Source organism: Littorina saxatilis, linkage group LG9, assembly GCF_037325665.1.
Source record: "Littorina saxatilis isolate snail1 linkage group LG9, US_GU_Lsax_2.0, whole genome shotgun sequence".
NCBI classification, from domain to species: domain Eukaryota; kingdom Metazoa; phylum Mollusca; class Gastropoda; order Littorinimorpha; family Littorinidae; genus Littorina; species Littorina saxatilis.
In genome coordinates, this window is record NC_090253.1 from 26,092,926 (window position 1) to 26,118,668 (window position 25,743).

At 47.2% G+C, this 25,743-nt stretch overlaps 1 protein-coding gene across 4 annotated transcripts in view; it reads left to right on the forward strand.

Moving 5' to 3' along the window:
• The window catches only part of LOC138975709 (balbiani ring protein 3-like), an 88,720-nt gene that overhangs the window by 12,791 nt on the left and 50,186 nt on the right, over positions 1-25,743 (forward strand). For all 4 annotated transcript variants that reach the window (XM_070348462.1, XM_070348461.1, XM_070348464.1 and 1 more), the window contains exons 2-5: positions 19,715-19,899; positions 23,056-23,180; positions 23,753-23,894; positions 24,391-24,666. In XM_070348462.1, the coding sequence (XP_070204563.1) occupies positions 19,740-19,899; positions 23,056-23,180; positions 23,753-23,894; positions 24,391-24,666 (703 nt within the window). In that variant the 5' untranslated portion in view covers positions 19,715-19,739. The remainder of the gene's footprint in view (positions 1-19,714; positions 19,900-23,055; positions 23,181-23,752; positions 23,895-24,390; positions 24,667-25,743) is intronic.

Below are 25,743 nucleotides of genomic sequence, written 5' to 3' on the forward strand. Positions count from 1 at the left end.
ATTTGTTAGTCCCCCTAGGTGTAGCCACTTTTCTACTTTTGGCCAACCATTTTGTCAGTGTGCTAGTTTTGTAGGTCAAATTTATATTCTCCAGGCACCGACTGAAAAATGTCAGTTGTTCAAATATTTGCATACCTTCGTCAAGATTGTTTTCCAAGCGACATTTTTGAGGACGGTGTCACCACTCGCCTACCTTTGACCAATCACAGTATCAGATAGCATTTTGTCCGTGTGCTACTTTTGTGAGTCATACACGAGGTTGTATACCAACTCAGCAGTTTGATGACAAAATGTTGACGTTTTGATATATAAAGATTCAAAGCTGCTCTCATGACATTCAATCATTCATTCGCTCGGCTTCCTGACGAGTGGGCGAAAACTGATTCTATCAAAATAAGTTTTGTGTGAATATTTGTTTGTCTGTTCCCTTAAAAGACCATTGGGTCGAAATATCTGTGAATGTATTGTTTTGTCAATAACACACGTTCCAACAACCTACCTTTCTTGTTTCTTGATTTTGCTCTCATGACGTCTACCACTCTCAGAGGTAGCCTGTATTTCTGTCCTGGGTAAAGTCTCATCCCTGAGTAAGAGTTTACTCGGCAGTTCTGAGCTGAGTTGTTTAAACAGTTGAATCAAAACTTGACGTTTTGATATGAAGATCTTAAGCACCCTTCAAATGCCCGCCCTTTTCGTGGTCAGATGCAAAGTACTCACTTTCTGAATTTACATTTCATGGGATATATTCCACAAGCGGCCTGCAATTGTCATCTCAGCAAACATGGATGTGCAACGTTATCTCTGTGTCCCGAAAATTGAACTGGTGATCACCCAATGTAGTTGTTTTTAATATAGTTGTGTTATGTCAGTCAGCTCGTTCAAAGTGAAAGTTTTTCGTCGTTTTAACTCATACACAGAACATGATAGCATAACTAAATACATTTTAATAGAGACACCCATTTAATGGTTTACCTAAATATGATGCTATGGTAGGGAAAATAATTACATCAACGGGCACGGTGCATTTAGCACCAAATGTCAGAGTCTCCATTCGGCAGGGTGATGCCAACGCAAGGAATTGCAGGAAGGTATCTGCATTGCACGTATGGCATAACTAAGATTCCATGGAACATGAAGGAAGGAAAGCTACAACAAAAGAGTGGGACAATTTAAATGTACATTGTCACCAGTACTTCACTACTTTTGCCTGTACCATGTCAAGTAGAGCTCGTCTGTCATTTTGATGCAAAACAGTTATTTGCATATTCCTTAGATATTTGAAATGACACGTGTGTGCTTACATACTTCACGAAACGTGACAAGAAAAGATGCAACACGGGCTCTCCGCTGACCAGGGTCTGTCTCTGCCCAGAGGCTATATATTGTGGGTGGGTTTTTTTAAGGGAGGGGGAAGGTCAAGGTGTCGGCAAGTGCATGTTTTTGTCTGTGTTTGGCAGTTTATGTTTGCTATTGTCTCCGTCTTGTAGAATGTCAAAAGTGAGCACAAAATCCAAAGGCTGCTGTAAAAAGCACGCATTCTATCTTTACTGAAAACCACCCCTGGTTATTTATACATGTGAAGAATCCTTTCAGGCTAACTGTTTTGCTTGTCTTATGTTGTGATTGTCTTGTCCGCGAGGTAAAAGAGGCAAGAACAACACCATCTTTTAGTTTCTCTGTCTGTCTGTCTGTCTGTCTGTCTGTCTAACTGGCTGGCTATCTGTCTCTTTATTTTTCTCGCTACTTCTCCCGCTCTATCTCTAAATCATTCTCTCTCTCTCTCTCTTTCTTTCTCTCTCTCTCTCTCTCTCTCTTTCTCTCTCTCCCCTCTCTCTCCCTCTCTCTCCCTCTCTCTCTCTCTCTCTCTCTTTCTCTCTCTCTCTCTCTCTCTCCCTCTCCTTTCTCTCTCTCTCCCCCTCTCTCTCTCTCTCTCCCTCTCTTTCTCTCTCCCCCTCTCTCCCTCTCTCTCTCTCCCTCTCTCTCTCTCTCTCTCTCTCTCTCTCTCTCTCTCTCTCTCTCTCTCTCTCTCTCTCTCTCTCTCTCTCTCTGCCCTTTTACTCTTCTCCGTGTGTATTTCTCATTGAGCTATGTCTCTGTTGACTTTGGTGCAAAATTGGGTCATTTAGTCAATTCTGATACAAGCTCCAAATAAACACAACAAACTTCTCTTTGCCGTATCTCACACCCTTCATTGTTACACACACCATTTAAGACCCTCACTGTCGTCTCTCCTGGGCGTTTAAATCTCTTTTCACACCATACATAGTACGCACTTGAAATGATACACAGAAATGATGCACTGTTAAGTTTACACTGCAAATTATACCTATGCCCACACCTTCGTAACTCAAAAGCCCCCTTTCATCTGTTCGTGTGCGTAGCAAAGCTGATGGTTCGTGCACGTATCGAGTGCTGAACAAACACAGAAGGCGGTGCTCTTTGAACACAGATTTGCAAAATATGCTATTGCTTCTTTGAACGTAGGGTTACGAACTTTACCGGTTTTTCTTTTGGGCTGGTCGAACAAACTTCATCCATAAGTGTGCGCGAAGGATACGCCCTTTATCGTTGATGAAGCGAAGTCTCACATCTCATTGCTACAAGGTGTTCAATGAAATCTGTCTGCGTCGATGTACGAAGCACAGTGCACACAGCCAAACATGATACAGGCTGGTGGAGATGGCTGAATTATAACACTGTTAGATGGGTCTGGAAGGCACTGACACAACATCAACACGCAACGAAGTGTGCAGAGTGTTCAAAAATGCCGTCTTTAATTGAGCACGAAGTTGACTTTGCGAAGACTTCGGGAAGTAGTGTTTTACGGAACATTCACCGCTGTACAGCTGTGTGCGGCGAGCATTGTGAAGTAGGCTTCCGGAAGTCGATTTCGCCTCATGATATCAGGCTTAATAAAGACTGAGGGAAGACCCTCCGATACACTTTTATATACTCCCCACCCCCACTCTCAAGTGCGAGGAAAGCTTTAAAACGTTCATATACACTCCTCCACCACTACCACATGGTCACCCACCCCAGCTCTTACTCCCGATATCTATGAGCTTATTGGGATTCTAACAGTTCAACTAAACCTCAATCATAGGAAGTTAACCTTTTACGTTTGAAGACCAACTTGACGAGAATACGTGAACACGGCCGAGGCAATGTTTGTTCGTTTGGTTTTATACAGAGGGGGGGGGGGGTAAACGTGCATGTTCTTGACAACACGAAGAGTTAAATTTGGAAACTACATTTCTTCTTCTTTTGTGGGCAGCAATTACCACGTAAACACGAGTTTTGCACCAGTGGGTTTTTACGAGCATGACCAACTTTCTTGTCCGAAATTTAAGGGAGTGGGGGAGGGGTTAGGAGTTAGAGAGAGAGAGAGAGAGAAAGAGAGAGAGAGAGAGAGAGAGGAAGAGAGAGAGAGAGAGCGAGAGAGAGAGAGAGAGAGAGAGAGAAACTTTTGTGCAGCACAACCCACAGTACCATCCCTAGCCACCAAGCGGGTCAAATTAGCGAGACGTTTAGCGTCTCTCGCTTAACCTTTAAAGTCCTCCGTCACGACAGTTTCCTGTTTAAAGACGCCCCCATAGTCTTTTCCCCGTCAAAGCCACCTGTGGGGGGGGGGGGGGGGGCGGTCCTAAAATGCTTTAATGTGTCTGTCACCCCAGCTTGGCACGTGACCCCCTGTCTTAACACGGATGAAGACTAGAATAACGCAGTAAGCTCCCTTCTTACCCCGTCTTAATGAGATGCAAACATCCCCATCCGGGTCCTGGAAAGTGAGACTATACTTACCGCAAGATTGACAGGTCGCTGCAAGAAGGATCTCTTCTTCTTCTTCTGCTTCCTCTCTTTCTGCGTTCGTGGGGATTGAACGTGTATGACAGTGTTTCCCCCGCCATTTTGGCAGGCATACTCCGTGGGCTTTTTGGGGGGAGGATGCATGCTGGGTATTTTTGTGTTTCTATAACCCATCGAACTCTTATATATGGACGAAAGGACCGTGTTCCGTGCGTAATTGCTCTTATACGTGCGTGTACACGAAGGGGTGATAAGGCACTAGCGGGTCTGAACATAAGTTGGTCTGGGCCATCTCCACCTTTAACCCACCGGGCGCAGACAGGTACTGATTCGAAACCCGAACTTTCTACATGTAAGTCCAACGTCTCAACCACTAGGCTACTGCGCCCATACTTTCTTTTTAAGGCTATAAAGCATGGTAATAGTTCGTTAGGTCAGCAAGACCCACGACAACTAGGTCGTTGTGTGATAGGTCAGAGATAGATTGGAAAATTTCTAAAGTAAATTTTCATTTCATTAATATACTTACCCGAATCACATATATAGCAGTTGACACCGTCTGGTATGCTAAGGTACTGAAAGCGCTACCCATCTTTAAAGTAATTAAAGGGAAGCAACCCCACACCAAAAAAGCTGGAACTAGCATATGGTAGTGAGCTACCCCCTGGGAGTTACCTCCCATTAGCTACTTCCCATCCCACGCACGTGGCTACTTCATTCCGGCTCAGAGAAAAACCGAAACAAACAGCGGGGCAGGCGGGAGGGACTTCGATATGTGATTCGGGTAAGTATATTAATGAAATGAAAATTTACTTTAGAAATTTTCCATTAAATTACATATTCTTACTCCGAATCACATATATAGCAGATAACATCAACATGGCGGTGGGCAAGAAATAAATCAAACTCACCATCACATTCTGGACAGGAACTGGCCGGCTGCTATAAGGGCAGGTAGACCGCGAGATCCATCCTGTCTGAGTGCAGCCACGTCTCGAAGATAGTAATTAATGAAAATATCTTCTGAGCGCCAGTAAGCCGTCGAGAGCACCTCGTCAAGCCGTTGCGAGCGAAGAACGGCCAAAGACGAAGACCACGCCCTAGTCTCATGGGCTCTGGCCGAGACCAGGGGAAAGGCAGGCTGAGCCCCCCCCCCCACTTGTGTGACACCAACTGTAGGCTTGCCGAATAAGGGACGACACCCACCGGGCCAACGTAACTCTTGAAACGTCTTTCTCCCTTGAAGTGAGAAGAGAGATAAACAATAGCTTTTGTGAGGAGGAACGAACCGGCTGAGTCCGAGCCAAATACAGACGTAAGGCCCTAACTGGACAGTTGACCGAATCAGGGTCATCCGGAGCCAACGCGTTGGTCAAGGCCTTGACGCGAACCAACGGAGAGGCCTGCCCCGGAGCCTGATTCTTGGCCAGGAAGTCGGGACGGAAACGAAGAGATACTGAGCCGTCCGACTCGAACAAAATGTCACCTGGCAGACCCGACAGAGCGTGGACCTCGCTACCCCGTCGGGCCGTAGCCAAAAGAACCAGAAAAAGAGTCTTGCGAGTGAGATTGTAGAGACTCGACTCGCTCAAAGGCTCAAATTCCGCGGACCGCAAGAACGCTAAAACAAGGAACAGGTCCCACTTAGGAGCGGGCAAACGAGACCGGACCTCCTTGAGAGCAGCGCCCTTAATGACAGCAGCGATCACCCCCCCCACTTGAACAGATCGGCCGATCTGCTTGAGAGTAGCAGAGATCGCAGAGCGCCGGACCCTCATAGAGGAGACGGAGGCACCCTGCGAAAACATAAACGAGAGGTGGTTGGCGACCTGCATAGAGCGAGGAGCCACTGCAACCACCCCTTTAGCGGAACACCAGGAGGCCCAGGCCCTCCAGTGCGAGGCGTATACGGACGAGGTGGAAGCCCTATGGGAGCTGCCCACCAAGTCCAGCGTCGGAGAAGACGCACCAGAGCGCCTCAGTGAGTCCCGAACAACATCCACACGTGAAGCTTCAGAAGACTGGGCTCCTCGTGTGGAATGCCTGTTCGGGGCTGCACTAATTCCCCTCTTCGCAGAGAGAGAGGAATGGGAGGACCTTGGGCGAGCCGAAGCAGGTCTGGGAACCAGTCCTGCGACGGCCAGAGGGGCGCGACCAGAAGTAGAAGGGCCGGCCCCTCCAGCTCCGCCTTTCGAATTACTCGGCCGAGTAATGGGAAAGGCGGAAAGGCGTACGCCTCCAGACCCGTCCAGGGAATGTCCAGAGCGTTCACTCGCCAAGCCTGAGGGTCCGGGAATGGCGAGACGAACACCGGGAGCCTCTTCGAGAACCTGGTGGCAAACAGGTCGACGAGAGGCTTTGGGACTTGGGTCCAAAGGCGAAGCAGTGCCCCGTGAGTGACTGTCCACTCGGACTGAAGCACCCTGCCGGAGCGACTGAGAGCGTCCGCCAGAGTGTTCAGCCTCCCTGGAAGGTACCTGGCGGAGATCGAGATGCGGTGTTGGTAACACCACCTCAAGACCTCGCAGGTCCTGTCCGAGAGAGACGGGGACCGCGAGCCTCCCTGCTTGTTGATATAAGCTGCCACTGTCGTGTTGTCTGTAAACAGACGAACATGCTTGGCCTGCAGGGAGGGCAGAAACCGGGTGAGAGCTAGAGCTACTGCTTCTAGTTCCAGCCGGTTGATATGCCACTGGCTCTGTTCCACCGACCACAGACCTGACACCGTGTGTAGGTCCGTGTGAGCCCCCCACCCCAGCAAGGACGCGTCCGTGAACAGGTCCAAGTCCGGGGGAGGCAAGGCAATCGGAACCCCTCTGCACACCCACTCCGTGTCCAACCACGGGAGGGTGGTAGACTGGAACCATCCCTGGAGAGGGACGAGGACGTTCCAATCCACCCGAGTCGAGCCCACAAACGGCTTCAGAGCTGCCTGAAAAGGACGCTTGTGTACCCGACCCAGAGGGACCAACAGAGCCATGGATTCCATCTGTCCCAAGATGGAGGCAAGAGAGCGAAGGGGCGCCTGCAGGAGGGGCAAAGTCGAGCGTATCTGAGCTTGGAGCTTGTCCACCCTCTTTTGAGAGGGGCGGACAGTCCAAGCGACCGTGTCGAAGGACATCCCCAAGTAGGTGAACGTCTGCGACGGGGTCAGCTCCGACTTTGACGCGTTGATCGAGAACCCCAACGAGTGGGCTTCCCGAAGAACCGTCTGGGTATGCTGCGTGCAGCCTGCCTGGGACTGGTTCAGAACGAGCCAGTCGTCCAGGTAAACCCGCAGGCGGATACCCTGAGACCTCACCAGAGCGCCCAGCTGTCGGACCACCATGGTAAAAATCCATGGTGCGAGCGACAAACCGAAAGGGAGGGCGCGGAACTGGTAGACCTGCTCGTCCCACCGGAAACGAAGCCATTTCCGGTCGGACGGATGCACCAGGATGTGAAAGTATGCATCTGTCAGGTCTATGGAGGTCGCCCAATCTCCTGGGCGGAGAGAGTCTCTGACCTTGGCGGGCGTCTCCATCTTGAACTTTATCTCTCTCAAGAAAGTATTGAGAAAAGATAAGTCCAAGACCGGACGCCACGCCCCTGAAGCTTTGGGCACGGCGAAAAGGCGCCCGTAAAATCCCAGGGAGCTTTGGTCCAGGACCCTCTCCACTGCCCCCTTCTGCACCAGGGAGGCAACTTCCGTTTGCAGAACGGATCTTGCCTCCTGAGAGCAGGGGGGCTTGAAGCGTGGCGGATGTCGGGAAAGAGGAGCCTTCTCCTCCCGCCATAAGAGACGGAAGCCCGATCTCACAACTCCCACTATCCATTGGCTGTCTACTGAGACCATCCAATGGGTGAGTGCCCGGGAGAGGCCCCCCGCCATCACCAAAGTGGAGGGCGGGGGGGGGGTGAGACCGGGGGCGCTTCATTGGGGGTGAGGCTTGCTGTTAGAGCCGCCACGCCCCCTTCCCGACACTGTCTTCTTCTTGCCACCTCGAGAGCTCTGCTGAGCAGGCCTCTTTTGAGCAGGCTTGGGCTTGGAACTCGGCTGAGACTTCCCCTGCTGGGAAGGCTTAGCCTGCTTCGCGCCCTGTAGAGCCATGTCCAGGAACTGAGCGTCCTTGTTGGACTGAATCTCTGCCTGCCGAGCGACAAGCGCCATGTGGCCGAGCAGCGATCCCTCTACAACCGGAGACACACGTAGTGTGTCTCTGGTAGCCTGATCGGCAAACTGAGAGTTGGCAAGAAACAACTCCCTCCTTGTCAAGACCGCATGCGCGTATTGCAAAGAGGAGAGACGAGTCTGTTCCTCATTGACCTTCGCCAGGGCCGTAAGCAGGGAGGAGACATCATCCGCATTTTGCTCCTCACTGAGGGAAAAAGGGACAAGAGAGTCGGTCAACGACCGAGACAGTGCCCGCACCAGCGTCTCGGAGATGGAAGCCAGCTCCAAGAGCTGACGACCGATCTCCTCCAGGGAGATAAGAGTACCCTCCCGCACTGGCACAACCGAGTCAGACTTGACTGGTTTGACAAGCAAAGCCTGCAGCTCCTGCGTCACCGGTAAGATGGCACGCGGGAGAGCAAAGGAAGTGGTGAGGTTGCGGCTACGGACAGGGAAAGCAATCCTCTTCTGTGCAGAATGCACAAAGGAAGAGGACTGCCCTTCATCCGCAAGCCAACCACGAGCCCGTTCCGGAACCGGCCCAAAAGGTGCCAGAAGAGGGAACGGCTCAACCGGAATACCACTGCTCCGTTTGTTCGGGTGCACCAGAACTTGGGACAGGTGGTATGAGACAGACGGAGATTCCACAAACCGGAAGGAGGAAGCGTCATCCTTATCCGGCAGGAAGTCTGCCATAGCTGAAGGCGCCGCCGAAACGGAAGTAGCGGACGTCGCTACACCTTCTGCAAAATACCGCGAAGTCACCTCGGCTGCAGAGTCAAGAATGGACTTGAGCTGAGAGGAAAACACAGTACGGGTGTCTTCGCTGACCACTGACTGCAGTTCAGACTGATCCATCAGCGAAGAACGACCGTAGTCATCAACCACAGTGGCTGAAGGGTACTCTGGATGACCGGAAACCGGAAACCTGTACCCACGAACATCGTCCTGGTTTAAACCCTGCCCAGTAGGGAGAGGGTAAACCGGAACACCGTCCGAGAACGCCGGATGTGGTTGGGCGGAAGTCAAAACCTCAGCAGAGGAAAGAGACGACCGTCCGTGCTGAAGCACCGGAAGTGCAAAAGCATCACGCTGTTGTTCCCTCTCCGCCATCCAAGAGGAAGTGGACGGTAGAGGGACAGCGTGTCCGGCCGAAGCCGGAAATGCAGACACCATAACCGCCGGGGGCGGAAGCGGTGAATGCACGAACTGCGGCCGGAAGCCGTGAAGCCCGTAGGCCAGCTCATGATCCATCCCATCGCGGCTGGCATTGCGAGCAAGCGTGGGGGGACCTATGCTTCCGGCGGGAGCCGGAAGCGCAGTAACCGTAAACGGTCGCCGCTGCTGGCTAACAGAGTCCTGCTCTACAAGAGGAGGCCTGCCGCCAGCCGAAAGCAGGGAGTGACCCTGCGCACACGAACCGTTGCCCGCACGGGGCTGTCCAGGCGCTTCACGAGAGCAAGAGGACCGGTTCAACTTACTTGTAACGTCTCCACCCGAGACAGGAAGTTGAGGAGCGGAAACAGAAGAAACCTTCCCGGAAGAGAGGGACTGAGTGTCCCCCCCCGAAACCGGAACGGCAGCGCTAACTGGAGTAGACGAGCGCTGCATCTCTGTCTGTACCAGAGAGCGAATCTCCGGGATAAGAGTCTGCAAGAGAGAGGACACAATCGTCCCCTGGTCCGACGCCGACAAAGCAGAGGGCGCAGAAACAACAGTAGAACTAGCACAAACGGGGGTGCTAGAAAGCGGAGGTGAAATAGGCACTGACAAAATTGTGTTGCGTGCAGCGTCTGACACCAATACAACAGGCTTAGAGCTAGAGGACTTGGGCTTAATCTTGCCCTTAATGTCTCCTTTACCCTTACGTTTATCCTGGTCTGCCATGCTGACCAACAACAAACAAGAAACAAGCGAAAAAATTTCACAGAAAAAGTTACTGAAAACGAAAGTCCTAACGGACAGCTAAGCAGTAACTACAGCAAAATAAAAACGAACCAAGCTTGCAACACACAATGCACAAGCGTCAGTGAACACGCCACAAAATACAAGCCAGCAAAGCTAACTGTAAACAAAATGGCGAAAGCACAACAGGTTACTGACGAACAATGTCCAAAGGACAACAGACAGCAACCAACGCACAAGTTCGAAAACAGAAAAATACAGAACGAGCTCACCAAAACAGGCGCCCGCACGGGAGACAAGATGAGTTACGTGGCCGGCAGGTGAACGAAACAGCACAAGGCAGCCACAGTAGCGCACAGAAAATTCAATGACCTCTCACCAGGACAGCTGAAGTCGGAATGCAGTAGCCACGTGCGTGGGATGGGAAGTAGCTAATGGGAGGTAACTCCCAGGGGGTAGCTCACTACCATATGCTAGTTCCAGCTTTTTTGGTGTGGGGTTGCTTCCCTTTAATTACTTTAAAGATGGGTAGCGCTTTCAGTACCTTAGCATACCAGACGGTGTCAACTGCTATATATGTGATTCGGAGTAAGAATATGTAATTTAATGAGTTTTAGAGGACCAGTGATCATCGTGCTAGTATGTTGGACTCCTGAGGCTGCGTGAGGTTGGTTGAAGGACTGAAGGTCCTATAGTGTTTGAGGATAATAAATACATCAAATCTCAAGCTAAAGCCCCGAGAAATTTAAGAGATACAGCACTTTTGTGAAGCTCTGGGTAGTCTACGACCCAGGAAGCACGGTGAAAGTTATATCTAGGACGGCATAGGATTATATAAAATCTCAAACAAAAGCCCCGAGCAGTTTCAGAGATACAGAACTTTTGTGATGCTCTGGGCTGGGTAGTTCACGAACCAGAAAGCTCGGTGAAGGTTCTATCTAGGACGTCATAGGATTACACGAAATCTCAAGCATAAGCCCACGTTGAAGAGATACAGACACTTTGTGAAGCTCTGGGTAGTCTACGACCCAGAAAGCATAGTGAAGGTTCTATCTAGAACGTCATGCAGGCTCACGTCAGCAGCAGAGGTGTAGATTGTCGCAGAAAGTTTGTATGAAATCTCAATCAAAAGCCCAAAGCAGTTTTAGAGATACACACACTTTTGTGAAGCTCTGGGTAGCCCACAACCAAAAAAGCACGGTGGAGGTTCTATCTTGTACGTCATGCAGGCTCGCGTCAGCAGCAGAGGTGTGGAGAGTCGCAAAAGGTCAATGCCTATGACTAACAACAGACAGCCTCACGATGACCAACCTTCCGTCACGATAATCGCGGGTCCTCTAAATCCTCATCTATCTCTGACCTTTCACACAACGACTTACTTGTCATGGATCTTGCTGACCTAACAAACTATTACCATGATTTAACCCTTTCAAAAAAAAATTACGGGCACAATAGCTTTTAGTGGTTAAGACATCAGTATTTCCATGTGGAAGGTTAGGGGTTCGATTCACGGCTTCGCCTGGTAGGTTTTGGGTGGAGATTTTTCAGATCTCCCAAGTCAGCTTATCCCCCTTCGTGTGTATACGCAAGCATAAGACCAAGTACGCACGGAAAAAGATCCGTTAATCTTTGTCAGGGTTCGGTGTATTAGAAAGACACGAAAATACCCAGCATGCGTCCCCCCAAAACGGAATATTGCTAACTGGCGGGGGTCGGGGAGGGAGAGGGGTGGGGGGTGGTGGGTGGGGGGTCAAACACGTAAAAAACCCAAGTGGGAGTTGAAGCCCAAAAACGAAAAAGAAGAAGAAGAAAAATCTAAAAAAGTTTTCTTGACTTCTTTCGGAGATGGGGTACTAATTACATTTCTCTCTCTCTCTCTCTCTCTCTCTCTCTCTCTCTCTCTCTCTCTCTCTCTCTCTCTCTCTCTCTCTCTCTCTCTCTCTCTCTCTCTCTCTCTCTCTCTCTCTGTCTCTCTCTGTCTCTCTGTCTCTCTCTCTCTTTCTGTCTGTCTGTCTCTCTCTCTCTGTGTGTCTGTCTCTGTCTCTGTCTCTCTCTCACTCTCTCTCTCTCTCTCTCTCTCTCTCTCTCTCTCTCTCTCGTCATCTACGGTACTTTATAACTTGTCGGTAATTGTTCCATGGCAGATAGGGCTGTGGTAAGCAACCCCCTCTCCCCTATCCCCCCTCCCCCCATACAAAAAAAAACCCCAGCAACAAAAACAAATCAAAATCCCCAAAATGCGGAACCGCCCATGGGGATGTTCCCTGACCTCGTGCCTCCTGTGTCCATGTAAACCAAGCCTCTCGCCTTTTCGTGAAGCGCACAATTGGATTTATACACCCGGCTTTGTTTTTGACCTTAAAGGCACCCTTTGATGGTAAGGCAAGCAAATGTTAGACATTCGCGCACGTGCGCTACCTTTGTTTTAATTTCCAAAGGACAAAAGAAGACTAACAGGACTCGCTTTGGGATGCCCATTGTTTCAGCTATATTTGCGAAGTTTGAGTTTCGCTCTTTAACAAAACTGTGGACACTTGCCTTAAGTCAGGCAGTGTTGTGTGTGCGGGTTTTCGTGCTCTGCTGTTTTTGAAATGTTCGTGTTGATGTGATAAGTTCTAACAATCAGAAGCTAAGTAGGGATTAACTAATGCAGCAACTGTTTTCGGCTTGTGGTTGAGAAAATAGGATTGTTATTACGATTTCTGTCCAAAGACTTTCCTGTATTAGTCCTTGCTGACAAGTTTAGCGGTTAAGTTGGTGGATGAAACTGATTCAAAGTTTTTGGATGGAACAAACTATTCCAAGAAGTGACGAACGAGAAATACACACACCTGCTCATTGATTTTTGCTCCTGACCCAAACATTGAAAGTGCAAAAGGTTGGAGTTTTGCGTCCATTGGTATCTTCTGGTAATGAGCGTTTCAAAACCTGTTGCGACCAGCTCGATAAAGTGAAAAATAATAGAGCTTAATTCGTGGACAAAAAGCAGGTAGTGTTTTTGAGGTCAGTGATCTGATGGCTTCATTAGCAAGGTGACATTCCTTTGCGCAGAGAATCGTTAGCGCCAAAGTTTCTGTATTTAGTTTCTTCCTTGATTTGGATAAATCATGATGTGGCTCTCAGTGCATCTGTGCATTTACGTATATATAGCCATCAACGCAGTTTTCTGTGTGCCCGAAGACCAGCAGGATTCTCTTTCAACATCCTCAGAACCGAACCAACGCGAAAATGAACAGACGAGTTCACCCGAATCAACGGAGTACTCTCAAAACCAGAATTCCCTCGCTTCACACCTACGCCGCTCTAAACGGCTGATTACCTCTCAGAACTTCAATCTTCAGGCCAACAAACCCGTAGCACGCAGCCATCAGTGGTACCAGAATACAAGGCAAATTTCACTGGTGTCCAAAAACCACGGCCATGCTCCAAGAAAGCCGTACATGGCTTGGACACCACATCAAAGATGGGACTGGTCAATGTCCGGAGGAGATGAATCTGGTCGAGACAGTGGCTATCTTCAAGCACCGTTGGTGGTGGATTATCCGGCGCTGAGGGCGTCAGTGTGGCTCGGGCTTAACAATAAGGAATACACCAAGCGCTGCCATTTAGTGCGACATCCATCGTACAGGTTAGGGAGTTCAAGGCGCAGTCCTTCCCGAGTATACGATTCGATTCACCATCTCAGATCTAGATTAAGCTGCAAACGACAAAAAGATGTACTCATCAGATAGAATTAACACACACCCACAAACAACAACAGAAAATGAATCTTTAAAAAAAAAAAAAATTTTAAATCTCCCAACTATCGAAGGGATCCTTTCATCTCACACACGTCCAGTACAGGCTTCTACATGAGATAAGACAATCCCTCCACTTGGGCACATACTAAGATACCACGTCAGTCTGTGTGCTTTCTGCGCAGAGTGGGACTTTCATCAATCAATCAATATCAATCAATATGAGGCTTATATCGCGCGTATTCCGTGGGTACAGTTCTAAGCGCTGGGATTTATTTTTTTTATTTTTTTATTTGTATTTTATGCAATTTATATCGCGCACATATTCAAGGCGCAGGGATTTATTTATGCCGTGTGAGATGGATTTTTTTTTTTACACAATACATCACGCATTCACATCGGCCAGCAGATCGCAGCCATTTCGGCGCATCTCCTACTTTTCACGGCCTATTATTCCAAGTCACACGGGTATTTTGGTGGACATTTTTATCTATGCCTATACCATTTTGCCAGGAAAGACCCTTTTGTCAATTCGTGGGATCTTTAACGTGCACACCCCCAAAGTAAGTGTACACGAAGGGACCTCGGTTTTTCGTCTCATCCGAAAGACTAGCACTTGAACCCACCACCACCTAGGTTAGGAAAGGGGGGAGAAAATTGCTAACGCCCTGACCCAGGGTCGAACTCGCAACCTCTCGCTTCCGAGCGCAAGTGCGTTACCACTCGGCCACCCAGTGCGTTACCACTCGGCTACCCAGTGCGTTACCGCTCGGCCACCCAGTGCGTTACCACTCGGCCACCCAGTGCGTTACCACTCGGCCACCCAGTGCGTTACCACTCGGCCACCCAGTGCGTTACCACTCGGCCACCCAGTCCTTGAGTCTATGTGCTTTCTGTCCTTGCGAGAGATGATGAGTTCATGTCCTAACTGATACTACCGGAAGTGGCAATCTGAGAAATCATGTCATGAACCAATTCTCACTCGGACGTGTTGATTTTTTGGGTGTGTGTCCAAGAAGAGGCAAGATCTTATCCTATGTGAAAAGCCTGGCAAGATCTGAGGTGGTAAGCTGAAGAACTGTGTCGGCTTCTGCTGCGGACTGACGTCTGTATGGGTCGTAACAAACTGTGTGATACATTATTGTGCTCTTATTCTATGCATTTGTCGTTGAAGGAGTTTCAGGCACGGACTCACAATCCAAAATGCATTATATAACTCATTTGAATAGAATAACCGTTGTAAAGCCTAATGTTAATTTGGCGAAGTCGACTTGACGAAGTCTACTCCACGAAGCACGCTACACGAAGCTTTAATTTTTCCACTGAATTTTTGTCAAAAAATCTTCGCCAAGTCAACTTCGGGCTCAATTATGGAAGGCCTTTGGTGACCATCTTAACGACCATATGTCTGTCCAGGAGTTTACTTATGAGAAGAGCGATCTTTGACTTGGACACACGCCAAACGGTAATACAAATATGGCTGTTTCGTGTACAGAGTGGGTATTTTTGTTGAATGAATCGTTCAGTTTGACATAGGTTTCATTTACAAAATTAATTCATCACAAAACTCCCACTCTTCACAGAAAGAAATCAGGATGCTGAGTTTTGGTATATGTCCGTGTGGAACGATGCTGTTAATTGTCACATGTAAAAATCTTGGAAATATCTGTGCTGGTGCAAATGATCGCTTACACAAGAAGGAATGTGCCCCTTAATTAACGATCTTGAATCATCAAGTGTGATAAAATAATGGGAATCAGACGGACAGAAACGACTGAATTAAATTCATTATTATCACTGGTGCTGCTTTTTCTTTCGCAGATACGATGATAGGACATGGCTTTTTGTATTAAACGTGTGTGTCAACGGGTTCGTTGGTAACCGTTTTCTTTCGTTTAGCGTCTCGGAAACAATAATTATGGGGTAGAAATTGTCTCTGTACTGAGACGCATTTGCCCGAATATGATTTTAAACTATGATGACTGTTTAAAGCAAAGACAAAACGTGTCTGGACAAAGCAGTCGCCATTCGTATTCAATAGCTTCCGAACATCTATGTCTGCTTGCCTGCCTGTCTGTGTCTGTGTGTCTGTGTCTGTCTATCTCTGTCCGCCTCCGTCTGTCTGTCTAGATCTGCCTGTCTGTCTGTCTGTCTGTCTGTCTCTCTCTCTGTCTGACTATCTGTCTGTCTGACTATCTGTCTGTCTGCCTGTCTGCCTGTCTGCCTGTCTGTCTATCTGTTTGTCTATGTCTCTCTCTTTTTCTCTCTCTTTTCTCTCTCTCCCGCTATCTCTCTCTCTCTTTCTCTTATTTTCTCTGTTTACTGTTTACCTCTGTAAGAAAGCAATGCTCTTCATATCTCGGTTAATTTGCCTGTCTGGCTGTCTGCCTCTCTCTCTCTCTCTCTCTCTCTCTCTCTCTCTCTCTCTCTCTCTCTCTCTCTCTCTCTCTCTCTCTCTGTTTACTATTGTAAGAAAGCAGGTTCGGCTTTTTTCTTCTCGTTCATTTTACCATTTTCGAAATGGCATTTAATGGCGAGGCGGATGCGATATGCAAAGGGTGAGTGTTTCTCACCATTTACCACCAAATATAAACAAGGATTGGAGAATGGGTTAAACTAAAGGTCATATCATTTGAATCAGTCAACATCTAGACTATACAGAGAACGACGGTTCGGGTGTTCATAAGTAATCTTCGTGCTGGGAATATGTAAAAACGAACTAATTTGATTACGTCAGTAACTTGACCGCAGAGAAAGTAGAAGTGTTCATCAGTGCCCAGTGCTCGGAATATGGAGAAAAAAACCGAACACATTTGATTATGTCAATATCTTGACCGCGGAGAAAGTAGAATTGCATGTGTTCATTAGTGTGCATCTTTGGCATAATTTATCTCCGTCTAGCCCATCAATTTGTCTGGATTTTAGCTGAAATCGTACACACTCCAAATTTCTTATGCAAGACAATGACTGTTTATCATTAAGCGCCCAGGTATTGAATTGGCGAAGGCGTGACCTCAGCTAAAAGGTATATTTTTGAACATGCACTTGTTTAACATGCAGATTGAAAACACTCTTGAGTTTCCAGTGAGTTGTATTAATTAAGATTAATTAAGGCGGGATCATTTGTCAAGAAGCTTCTTATGTTGCTGCTTCAATATCTTCACTGTTTAATGATAAAACGAAGTGCGTACACTTACGCAATTGGCAATTTGGGATCTCTCTCCCTCTCTCTCTCCCTCTCTCTCTCTCTCTCTCTCTCTCTCTCTCCCTCTCTCTCTCTCTCTCCCTCTCTCTCTCTCCCTCTCTCTCTCTCCCTCTCCCTCTCTCTCCCTCTCTGTATCTCTCTCCCTCTCTATCTCTCTCCCTCTCTCTCTCTCACTCTCTCCCTCTCTCTCTCTCTCTCTCTCTCTCTCTCTCTCTCTCTCTCTCCCCCTCTCTCTCTCTCTCGCGCTCTCTCTCTCTCCCTCTCTCTCTGTCTCTCTGTCTCTCTCTGTCTCTCTCTCTCCCTCTCTCTCTCTCCCCTCTCTCTCTCTCTCTCTCTCTCTCTCTCTCTCTCTCTCTCTCTCTCTCTCTCGCTCTCTCTCTGTCGTTATGTCTTAGTGCAAGTGTCTTCACAATCCCCTCCCTCCACCCCCGTCATCCCCCACCCCAATCCCCGTTGTCCTGGCTCCCTTGTTCAAGTTTGCTTAAACATGTACTTGCCTTAAACTATTTCTCATGCATGTTTTCTCTTTTGTTTGGGTGGATTCATGATTCATTTTATAGGCAGCCCATGTGATCAACTCAGTGCTAATTAACCGAGTCTGTGTGCCTACATTCGTAATTGTATATTTACATTGGGCAGTGTGTTCATCCTCTTGACCTTTATATCTTATTGGTTCAGCATTGGACCGTGATGACTTGTGGTCGTTTTTCTCATTGCATTTTGCATTTTGTCGCTTGTCTTGGGCGGGTGCACATGAGACGGTATCATTTGTCTCTGTCAACATGTGAAGAGTTGGAAAGTAAAGCAAGTGCTTACCTAAGTGGCGATGTTTTATTTATTAGGCCTGTTGAGTCTACCTGATACTTCTTGTCGTGGTTCTCTCCCTGGTGAGTACATACTTAGTGGGATACACAGTCACGAACACACGTAGACACGGCCACTGACACACAGAAACCCACAAACAGGCAGATGCAGACAAAGACACACGCGTGCACGCACTCACGTGTACACAACCCACATAGGCAGACACATACACACTACCTCCCCCCTCTCCCCCTCTCTCTCTCTCTTTCTCTTTCTTTTTCTCTCCCCTCCTCTCACTCACCCGCCCACCAGCTCTCCTTGCGTTAATACATGTATCCACTCGAGAAGACGAACCTCGAATCAACGAAGCGTCCTAATGAACTGTTTCCAGTGAATTAAGGGCAGACAAGGACCGGAATAAAATCAGCGTTTAAACACTGTGGACCATCTCGAGTTTCGGTCTTCGCCCATTTTCGCTTAAGTAGCTGTTTTCATGGGCGGCATGGCTTGAGCACGTCTTTGGGCGAACGCAAGCGTGTGCGAAAAAACGATTAAGACCCTTCCTGGACCTTGACGACCCCCAAGCTTGCTTTCTGCGCTGACTTAGGAGCTTGCGAAGACATGTTGGTCAACAAAGGCTGTTCCTTTACCCTCCCTCCTTCCACTCCTTTCTTCAAGAAACTGTTCGTTAAAGTTAACAAAAGGCTGTTCCTTAACCCTCCCTCCTTCCATTTCTTTCTTCAAGAAACTGTTCGTTAGATTTCACAAAAGGCTGTTCTGTCAGCTGCCCTCCTTCCACTCCCCTCGGGGACAGTTGTCTCCCTTTCTTTGACTCTTCCCTCCCCTCCTTCTTCAAGAGAGTTTTGCCCCATGGCTCACTCGTTCTTTTCTTAGACAGAAAAGATTGCCTCCACGCTCCCTCGTTGAAGAAGTTGCCTCCCCTCTCTTTTCTCGCGTAGGAAAGGTTAGCCCGACTCTCTTGTTGAAGAAAGTTTCTCAGCCAAACCCAACCTCCCTTTTCTTTTCTGTGAACGCACGGCGACTTGCACTCCCAAGAAAGACTCGAACCACAAACACCTCCGCGACAATCGCTGCAATTACGCATTCCGTAAACACGTCACGCCTGGCCTGGGTAAACAGCACGTATCGGATGGTCCTGCGCGTCTTGTTAACACGCAAACAGTCCTGCGCATGCGCGTGCGCGGTCAGGCGGCGATGACGTAATTAATTGCTGAATTAAAACCAAACTCTGCCTGAGCAAAGTATCTCTTTGACTGGAGGGAAGGGTGGATAAAAGCTAGACTTTGATTTAGAATGTTGATTGCCCTCGAGTGCAATTAACTGAGCCTATATGTGTTTGGGTCTGCATTGTTACAGCTAGCGTTTATTAAACTTGCATTTCTACAAACTGGGTCCTAACAAAAAAAACTGTTTTCGTGATGTCAGTGCAGGGTTCGGTTTGCTAAGTGCAAATGTAGTTTGAACAAGGCTGGTGACGCATGTACCAATATAAAAGTAGACACGCTAAAATAACATTAGGAAAAATTACAAGAACGACCAATTAGAGTAATGCATAGGGTAGTATAACTTCGTCCCCTTTTTTGCACCTTTTCGAACTTATCTTTCAAATCGGTCATCTCAGGAGACTGTTAAAGTCTCAAATGATTGTGTCCGACTTATTGATTTATTAGTGTATTTGTTTACATTTATTGATTGATTGATTTATTAATTTATTTTTATTTTATATTTTTTTAATTTTTGTTTATTTATCTAACGTTTGTTTTAATTGATTATTTATTGATTTATTCAACAAAAACGTTCATACCTACAAAATAAGGTATTTTGCAGAGATGCAGTCTTCTTATATAGGAATAATTACGCACATACTACGTGATCCAAACTCATTGTTCTTGCCCCTTGTTGAAGACAACTTTATTTATTTTAATTTTATTTATTTATTTATTTTCTATTTTGTATGTACTCATAAAAGACACGTTTCCATGCAAAGTTGCAATCTTATTCTCTCAAAACTCAGCAGAAACCACGTGGTCCAAACTCAGCCAATGACACGCCGTCTAAACATTCACCGCTCTTCTGTTGCAGACAGCACGTGATCCAGTCTGATCCAATGGCACGCGTTCTCGCTGCGGTGTGCCTCCTGCACGTGCTAGGAGCCGCACGCGCCAGCTCCCTGGGATCCGGATTGTTCAACAGTGGCGCTGATCTGTGGCAGCAGAACAATGGAAACTCTGATAAAGGTTGCTCAGGATGCCAGCTGGACAAAATGGGTGAGAATGTTGATACACTTAGGAGGAGAAAATAGGTTAATTAGTAGTCAAGACAGTAGAGGTTAAATTAGTACCATTAGTTTTAGTTTGTAATTATTTGGGTGCAAAATCTCAGGAAAAAAATGAATATCGACTGTAAGTGAGACAAACAATGGAGAACAGATATCTTACTTTAACAAACCATTTCAGCAGTGTCTACAATACCGGTGTAGGATCCGGTCCGGTCCCCCCTCTGAAGTAGTCCCCCGGGGGACCAATTCGTGGCAAAAACTGCTCTATAATGGTCCCCCCTTAGACATCCAGCCTCGTTGTTCTTAGGCATTCAAGCCATTTTCAATCTATATCTTCGTCCGGTATTATGTAGTGCACAGACAGCAATCTCTTTGTTTGACTATATTTTGCAGAAAATAAAATAGATCTGATTTATAATGCCGTTCAAAAGAAAAATGACATGAAATAAAATGAATAATAAATAAATACTGATAAGAAGAAATGAAACCAGTCTCTGATTCTTTCCTTTCTTTTCTCTAAAATTGCTGGTAACATTACTAACATTGTAACAAGAAAAACGAGGCTGGATGTCCAAGGGGGGATCATTATAGAGCAGTTTTTGCCACGAATTGCTCCCCCGGGGGACTACTTCAGAGGGGGGACCGGACCGGATCCTACACCGGCATCCCAGCCAATGCTCCCTATACAAGGCCAAATTCGTCAGACAAATTCCAATCTCGACGTCGTCGTGGAATTTTGGCGGAACTCGTTTCAAACAGCTATTCAGAAGAAAGACAAATCTGGTTAATGTTATTATGAAATAGTGTTAATATTCGTTACTGGTACTATGAAGAGACAGATATAAGAATGCTAAACCATGCATTGTCAATCCGTATTTCAGAGAATATTTTTCATGGAGAATGATTAGCAGCTCAAAAGCTTCAAAATCGCCAACAATCGAGTTACACCAAAATTTCACGATGACATCGATATGGCTCCTGGGACACTATAATTATTTGTTTCAAAGGTCCACTCCGCCTGGTGAAAACAGTTCGCCTTGCCGTCAGACTTTTACATGGGATTAGACTATCCCTCCACTTTGTCACATACCAAAAATGAACAGCCTGGGTGCTCGTCGTGCACGGTGGTACTTTTTAAAAGAATTAATGTTGTGAAAGACACTGTTTTGTTTGTTTGTTTGCTTAACGCCCAGCCGACCACGAAGGGCCATATCAGGGCGGTGCTGCTTTGACATATAACGTGCGCCACACACAAGACAGAAGTCGCAGCACAGGCTTCATGTCTTACCCAGTCACATTATTCTGACACCGGACCAACCAGTCCTAGCACTAACCCCATAATGCCAGACGCCAGGCGGAGCAGCCACTAGATTGCCAATTTTAAAGTCTTAGGTATGACCCGGCCGGGGTTCGAACCCACGACCTCCCGATCACGGGGCGGACGCCTTACCACTAGGCCAACCGTGCCGGTAAAGACACTGTTGCCTTTTTCGGAAGTTAATTCATCAATACATTCAAACTCACCACGGCAAGCAGTCAGGGTGTAGAGTTTTGGTATGTGACAAAGTGGAGGGATGGTCTTAACGGTAAGGTGAACTGTTTTTTCCGAGGCGGAGTCATTGAAAGTTAAGGAAGGCTGTCTGCTTAGAGTGGAAATTTGTAAAAAAAATTTAAAAAAAGACTTCACGAAATCTTCGGGCTCAATTAAAGACAAACAACAACGATTGAAATAAGCCGAAACTTCTCTTCCTGACCCTCACTTCCAAAATAAAACCTCTGGCGTCAAAAACGAAATGAGTTCAAGAAGACGTCATATTAATGCGAATTATGGCGTCATGTAAATATCCTGTCGCCTTTCCTGCATGCCTCCCAAAAACTGAATGAAAAGAATTTCGAGAACGAAGATTGTCTCGGTGAATTCTGCATATCAGCAGGAGACAATTACTCCTTAGAGGTCACCGCTAGGCTGTGCATGTATCGGTATCGTATATAATTAAGGACAGCCTTAACACAACTGTAGGGGAACATATTCGGCTAAACTGCATGGGCAATGTTGACTGCTGTGAAAATGGGGGAGATTTTGTGGATAGCTGAATAATCCGCATGAGGCAGTGGGAATAGTTGTGTCCGGAGTGCGGGGGAAGGGGACTGGCTAGCTGCACAAGTTGACCCGACTCAAACATTTCACGAAAGCATTTTGCAAAGTTTGTGTCGTGCAAGTGTGTATGGTTCAGAGCAGACGTAGACAAAAAGTATACATTAAGCGCTGACGAACAGAAATTTCGTTTTAATCCTGGTCTAATGTTTCGTTGTTAGTTCTACACCGACTGTGAATGCATTTATTTATTTTTTTTACGAGTACGCTTTCCTGTGCTCGATTGAATGAGTAAACGTGCGTTCGTTCATTTTTCTGTGTCTGTTCCAGGGCCGAACTAGGCGAAGAGGAGGGGGGGGGGGGGTTGCAGGGGCGGATCAGTTCATTTTATGACTGTTTTTTTTCAAAAGTATATTGTGAAGATATGGGTGTGAAGGCGCGAAGCGCCGAGCCGACGGCGCGAAGCGCCTAGCTTGCTAGGGGGGTCAGGGAAAAAAGGATGCAAAATGGTGCAATCTGGTGCATTCTGAGGATGATCATTACCAGTTTCAGGCAGCAGATTTTGTCACTGATTAATACCCCAAAAATTGAAACTCAATGTAAAATAAAGAAATGCATACCTCATTCAATATTTTTATTTTTTGGCTGGGAGGGGGGGGGGTCCGGAAACCCTAGAACCCACCCTCGTTGTGGGGGTCAGGGGGCGAAGCCCCCTGAAGCTGACGGGTAGGTCATATTCTGAGATAGGAAAATGGTCGCTCCTTGCATGAAACGGCATAAAATAAGCAATAATAAAATAAAAAATTAAATAAGTAAGGTACATGTTTAGGCTAGGGGGGGGGGGGGGGGTTGCGCAACCCCCATAACCCCCCCGGTAGTCCGGCCCTGTGTTCGCTCGTGTCTATAGGGGTGTGTCCGGATGTGTCTGTTTCTATTCGTTGATTTCTGGGGGGCTCAAAAAGGGGGTACGTTCCACAGTCCCAGTGTTGAATAAATACACATGCAGACTGTAGATTGACACGTGGAGTGTGCATGTTTTTCTTCCCACAGTGAAAAACTGCCCTCTGGATGTGATGTTCCTGCTGGACATGTCCGATAGCATCCCGTCACTTAGCTACGAGAACTCCAGAAAATACGTAGCCAACCAGATGAGGACCGTCAGTGACGCTTATCAGGTGAGACCGAGCTGACGGACTGAGCATCCTTCAGTATGCTTTTCCATTTCTGTTAAGCGCTTACAATTAAATATTGTGCATTTTCCGCCTTAACACGACAATTATAGGACTTCTTTGCCGGCCGTTCTGTCTCTCCCTGTCCCTCTGTCTGAACACGTCTTGCCTGTCTGTCTCTCTGCATATATGACTCTCTCTCTCCCCCCCTCTCTCTCTCTCTCTCTCTCTCTCTCTCTCTCTCTCTCTTACCCCCCCCCCCTCTCTCTCTCTCTCTATCTTACCCCCTCTCTCTATATCTCTATCTCTCTTTCACACCCTCCCTACCATCCCTCCCACCTGCTCTCTCTCCCTCTCTCTTGCAAAATGTGTGTGTGCGTGTGTGTATGTGTGTGTGTGTGTATGTGTGAGCGTGCGTGCGTGCGCCCGTGCGTCCGTGTGTGTGTGTGTGTGTGTGTGTGTGTGTGTGTGTGCGGGCGCCCGAATTGGGTCATGTAATTCAGTTGGCCTATTAACAATATATTGTCTCAGTTCTGAGTTTTGAGTTCTTGCAATGACATAAACCTGTGGATTGCCAGGATACCCACCTGGGCCTACTGGCGTTCAGTGAGATCGTGCACCACGACATCCCCCTCAAGGCGCGCACTGACGGCGAGCTGCAGCAACTCACTCAAGAGGTCAGGCAGCTGCCTCAGGAGAGATACGGCACTAAACTGTCTGGTGAGTCAAGCTTTTTGGGGGGTGTACATCGTGTGTGTCTTAGCACCCCCCCCCCCCCAAAAAAAAACCAAAAAAAAAACCCAAGAAAGGCCTGTTATTGGAACGTTTGATTTATGACAAAACGTTACGTTCACCGATCTCCGACCCAGCGGTCTTTTACGTGGACAGACAGACAGACAAACACTTCTAACTTATCAGACACACTGTCCAGAAACTCGCTCGGAAGACACGCGAGACAAACTTTTTTGATTTCAAAAACATTTTTCATCATTTTCACGACTTCTCATTCATTGTGAGCTGGGTAAACAAATCACCGATTTCCATGGGTGCGGGGAGAAAATTACCAATAGGGAATCAAAGGGAAAACTAATGGATAATAATATAACGCTCGAAGTTTCTTCGCCTCTTCTATTTGGCGATTTTCTAGACAACGACAGTACACACTGCCTTGCAAAACCAAAATCAGTCTTTTTCATACCATACATTGTTACCCCAGACACCCTGAGGCGTGCCCGCCGTGCCCTGAACAGCCACAATGCCAGTACCCTGGTGCCCGGCGGAAAGCGCGGCAAGATCATCGTGCTGGTGAGCGACGGCTGCGAGGACGATGACCGTGCGGTGGAGAATGAGGCCGTTCAGGCCGTGCTGGATGGAATCTACATCATCAGCGTGACCGTCAGCAACGCCTACCTCGACATCCTCAAGAAGATCTCCGTTCAGATCCTGGAACCCAGAACTGACATCGATTGGCAGAGCACTGTGGCATGCCCTGGTGGGTGGAATTTACTTTTCTTTTCTTTTTACATAGAGGGGGGAATCGAGACGAGGGTCGTGGTGTATGTGTGTGTGTGTGTGTGTGTGTGTGTGTGTGTGTGTGTCTGTCTGTCTGTCTGTGTGTGTGTGTAGAGCGATTCAGACTAAACTACTGGGCCGATCTTTATGAAATTTGACATGAGAGTTCCTGGGTATGATATCCCCGGACATTTTTTTCATTTTTTCGATAAATACCTTTGATGACGTCATATCCGGCTTTTTGTAAAAGTTGAGGCGGCTCTGTCACACCCTCATTTTCAATTAAATTGATTGAAATTTTGGCAAAGCAATCTTCGACGAAGGCCGGGATTTGGTTTTGCATTTCAGCTTGGTGGCTTAAAAACTAATGAGTGAGTTTGGTCATTAAAAATCGGAAACTTGTAATTAAAATTATTTTTTTATTAAACGATCCAAAAACAATTTCATCTTATTCTTCGTCATTTTCTGATTCCAAAACCATATACATATGTTATATTTGGATTAAAAACAAGCTCTGAAAATTAAAAATATAAAAATTATGATCAAAATTAAATTTCCGAAATCGTTTTAAAAACTATTTCATCTTATTCCTTGTCGGTTCCTGATTCCAAAAACATATAGATATGATATGTTTGGATTAAAAACACGCTCAGAAAGTTAAAACGAAGAGAGGTACAGTAAAGCGTGCTATGAAGCACAGCGCAATCGCTACCGCGCCAAACAGGCTCGTCACTTTCACTGCCTTTTGCACTAGCGGGGGACTACGTTCAGTTTCATTCTGTGAGTTCCACAGCTTGACTAAATGTAGTAATTTCGCCTTACGCGACTTGTTTTCTTTTCATTTACTCTATTATCCCGATGCTGGGAAATTCGGGTCGCTTCGTCCGAGTGGAAAGCTAGACAAGAGTCGCGCTACCCAGGTGTGTGCGTGTTTATGTGTAATCAGCCACCTGGACTTCTGGCAGAATCACCGAGGTCTTTTACGGTGCCACTGTGGTGACACGGGGGTGGGACATAGACACCGTCTCTGAGCCTGCACATAAAGTTGACCCGTGGC